This window comes from Bidens hawaiensis, unplaced genomic scaffold, assembly GCF_021521415.1.
Source record: "Bidens hawaiensis isolate Kalapana, Puna unplaced genomic scaffold, B.hawaiensis_p1.1 tig00032372_1, whole genome shotgun sequence".
Classification (NCBI taxonomy): domain Eukaryota; kingdom Viridiplantae; phylum Streptophyta; class Magnoliopsida; order Asterales; family Asteraceae; genus Bidens; species Bidens hawaiensis.
This window is the reverse complement of record NW_027495502.1, coordinates 42,645-46,557: the sequence shown is the minus strand read 5'-3', so window position 1 is coordinate 46,557 and position 3,913 is coordinate 42,645. Positions and strand designations below refer to the sequence as shown.

The 3,913-nt window shown below is 35.0% G+C and overlaps 1 protein-coding gene across 1 annotated transcript; it reads right to left on the bottom strand.

Moving 5' to 3' along the window:
• Positions 1-1,359: 1,359 nt before the first annotated feature.
• LOC143583373 (protein FAR-RED IMPAIRED RESPONSE 1-like) lies at positions 1,360-1,936 on the bottom strand. The gene is made up of 2 exons (XM_077065690.1): positions 1,685-1,936; positions 1,360-1,602 (listed from the first exon to the last, which is right to left on the bottom strand). Exons 1-2 carry the CDS (start codon positions 1,934-1,936, stop codon positions 1,360-1,362), a joined length of 495 nt encoding a protein of 164 aa, XP_076921805.1.
• Positions 1,937-3,913: the final 1,977 nt, after the last annotated feature.

The following is a 3,913-nucleotide window of genomic DNA, read 5'->3' as shown; positions in this document are numbered from 1 at the left end:
AAAACAATGGCTAAACCAAGCTAAAACCAAGTATTTTGGTGGATCGAGCAAGGTTTATTCATAATAAACAGTGGTCCCAGCAAGTTTGAAGGAACTTGATGAAGAAATTATTCTAAGGACTTCTAACGAGCAAGGTTCAACCCAGAGCATGCTACAGTGCCACCAGCACACTTTCGTTTGTTCTAATAAGTTAAAAACAAAAAGGTTGAAAACAATGGGTAATTCTTTCTATATAAAACACAATACGCACGCTTAAAAACAATGGCTAACCCTTTCTATTTAAAACAATGAATTGCCTAAAACGCTTAAAAACGCTTCACTACGGATTCATTGTTGTTGTTCCTGCTGCAATGCTTTGCAAGTTCTACTATTGTGGCCAGGTTAGTGACAAATCTGACACTCCCTATAACTCTTCTCAGATCGACTAATGGCTATCTCCTTCTTTGATTTAATTCCTTTGTGTGAGTCACGACCATTGTTTCTTATTCCAGTAGGTACACGAACAGTAACTTCTGATGGTTGTTCAAAACCTTAAACATCAACAAATCTATCCTTTTTAGATGGACTTACTCTTTCATACCGAGTTAAGTCTGCTTTTTCAATCATCAATTTCATCTCGTCTCTCAATTTAATCAATTCATCGATATCTGCGACATAACTATTGATAAGGTATTCACCGGCATATTTTATTTCTCTTAAAATCTCTTTGATTTTCCTGTTCTGATCATTACCAAACTCTGACATTGGAATTGTTCTGATATTCACCGCAACCTCTTTTCTCCATCGATCATTTATATATCTTTTCGGGAATTTCTTGACTTGATACATATTCATGACGTATAAAATATGCCGACACAACAAACCATATTGTTCAAATCTTTTGCAGGAGCATATTGCTTTAGACTTTTCACCAAACTCACCGTCCTTCTGAAACACAACCTAAAAAGGCAATGTAAACGCTCAAGTTAAACGCTTGTTAACTAATTTAATATTAAAAAACTTTAAACTAAAATGCTTACTAAACGCTCAATATTACCTTCAAAAATCCTGGAACATACGCATTAAAATCCCATATTTTACACCTCAAAAAACCTCCTTCTTCTTCACAAGCACTGAATTGTGAAACACCACCAACAGTTTCATTCATTTCATCTTGAACATCGTTAAAAATAGATCTTGTATATATCCTAACCGCTTCCTTTCAAGATAACTAATGGTTTCTAGCTGCGGATACGTGTACGTACTGTCATGATCACATAGTCTGCCATTGTATCTTTGTATCTCCATACAAAAATCAAAATGGTTGAAAAACTCAACTAATGTTAACTGAGAATTTGTAGCTTGACCGAAAAAATGGTTTTAGCTCTCTGATCTTGATGTTGTATGCATCAATCCAGACAAAGGTTCCTCTCTATAAAAAGTAGGTATCCAATCCAATCTAATTTCAAACATATCAGTAAGCCATTTATTCTTGTCAAGCTCAAACTCAACCATTATCGACTGCCATTTCTCCTCAAATTCAAATGGACTAATTGAATCTGTCCACACAATATCACATATCCTACACTTAAAATCTTCGTTGTTACATAAATCGGCTCCCACCTGAAAATAAATGTTAAACGCTTGTAAAACGCTCACTATTTAAACTACTTAAAACAGTTAAATCAAACACGGTTAAGTTTACCTTGTCTGCAACTTTCTTCATGATATGCCACATACATGACCTATACCTTGTATTTCGAAACACAGATGCAATAGCTTGCTTCATAGTCGGGTCTTGATCAGTAACAACAACCTTCGATGCACTACCAAACGACTTAAGTAACATTTGCAATAACCATGTGTACGATTCAATAGTTTCAAAAGCTAATAATACAGCACCGACAATCACACTATGACAATGGTTATCAATTGTCGTGAACGGTACAAAAACCATCTTGTACTTGTTCATATAAAAACATATTCATACATACAAAACACACAACTAATACGCTTGAATTTTATATTGAAACTGTATGGATCAATAACTTGTTAGTCTTAAATGTAGCATCAAAATATATAATATCTTCAAATGCAAGATAATTACTCTTTGAAATCTCATTAGCCCAAAAAAACATGAGTTAACTCATGATTATCATTAATATCATATTCAAACGAATAATCAGATGAAAATGTTTTCTTCGCACATAATCTCCGCACAATCATCTCAACATCATACTCTCCAATATAACAATTCAAACCTTGCTTATAATTCTTACAATCATCTGTAGTTGCACCTACTTTTTCAAAACCACCATACTGTGTTCTCATAAGGTTAAATGCTTTAACAGGTCCCAGGTTCAAATTAGACAGCTCATAAATAGCTTCCTCTTGGACATCTGTTAACTTCCTCGCTGATCAAACAAACTGTATATCACAATCTGCTACCATACTATGATTATGGCCTTCAACAAAACCATGTACTTCAAAATTTACACCATCAACAGATTTTAACTATAGATGTGCTCTATAACCAGACCTAATTTTAGGCCTTTTCCGCCTTTTATAATATGACTTATTCGATTCATTACAATCACCTTTTGAATCATAACTTTTTCCTGGCTTGTGACCTTCTTTACAACATGTAAAATACTTGGTCCTTAGTACACCATCATGCATGTACGATCCACATTTGCGAACCCCAAGTCCAGATTTCTTAGCATATTCACTATAAAAATCAAATGCTTGACCAGTTGACGAAAACATCATGTCACAGCCCCCGACCCCTATTCCCCGGGAGGGGAGCCGTGAACATTGATTGGTGGTATCGGTGTTTATTAAATTATTTTGCAGCGGAAAATTTCATCAGAACCGTAGTTAGGAAAAATGATCAGAGTTATAAAAACGCCATGATTATTATTATGTTAAACCGGGAATTTAATCCCTTTTTATTACAAACATAAGTTTTATAGGGTTAAACCCTAATTTACAAAACACGTTTCTTTATTCTGGTGACAAGCCACTTATTTAAGCTGGAAGCCCGCAGACATCATTCCTTTGTCTCTAAGAAGTCACCTGAAACATGTTTAAAATATTTGATCAGCAAGAAATACTGGTGAGTACATTCATTTGTAAATGACACATTTTAAAGTTACAGCATTAAGATGTTTTTACATCTGCCTGCTTACAAATTACCGAAAGGTACTTGTCACTCGACCGTATCTATGACTGTGGTCATATTACTTATTGGCTAACACTTGTCCAATAAGTAACGTGTAATAGCCCAGTAGGCAAGCCATGTATACAAAACTCCACAATACCAGTAATAACCATCCCATAAGTCTACAGAGACTTAATCACTGTAATGTATTTAAAATACTTTAAAAATATGTTTGAAAACATTTAGAACATGTGCCATGAGTTTTATAGGTTTTGAAATTATCATGACAATGTCGGAAAAATAGTGGTCTTACGCAAATGTGAGTTGTACAAAAACTCGAATGTCTCACCTTGCAAGTTTATAATTAAAGAACACCTCCTGGTATTAAGCACCTAGGATAAACATAATGTAGTATACCTAGATTAGTATAAAACCAACAATCATAACGATAATCACGAGAGTAGAAACTTTACACGATGGCACAATGTCATACCTTAACAGGCAGAGCTTTTGGATTCGTGTATATTTCTTTCGATCGGATAGGATATCGTTGCGATAACTCGGAATTATACTATTAATATATATCTTAATATATGTGTGTATTCAGAGAGAAAGAAAGATTTTTGAGCAAGGAAATGAAGTCCCGTTGCCAACCTATTTATAGAAGATTTTGGACCCCATCGCGGTACGCGACAGCCATGGGCAAAGGGCGTCGCGTATCGCGAAGAATCTTATAGCTTCGCTGAGTCAGCCCTAGGCATGTTACGTGGCACG

What these genes read in the sequence shown, in the direction of transcription:
- LOC143583373 (XM_077065690.1), bottom strand. Translation starts at nt 1,936, where the DNA reads ATGGTTTTTGTACCGTTCACGACAATTGATAACCATTGTCATAGTGTG. An exon ending in TGAAGAAAGTTGCAGACAAG is followed by an intron (nt 1,603 to 1,684) that starts GTAAACTTAACC and finishes ATTTATTTTCAG; the next exon opens with GTGGGAGCCGATTTATGTAA.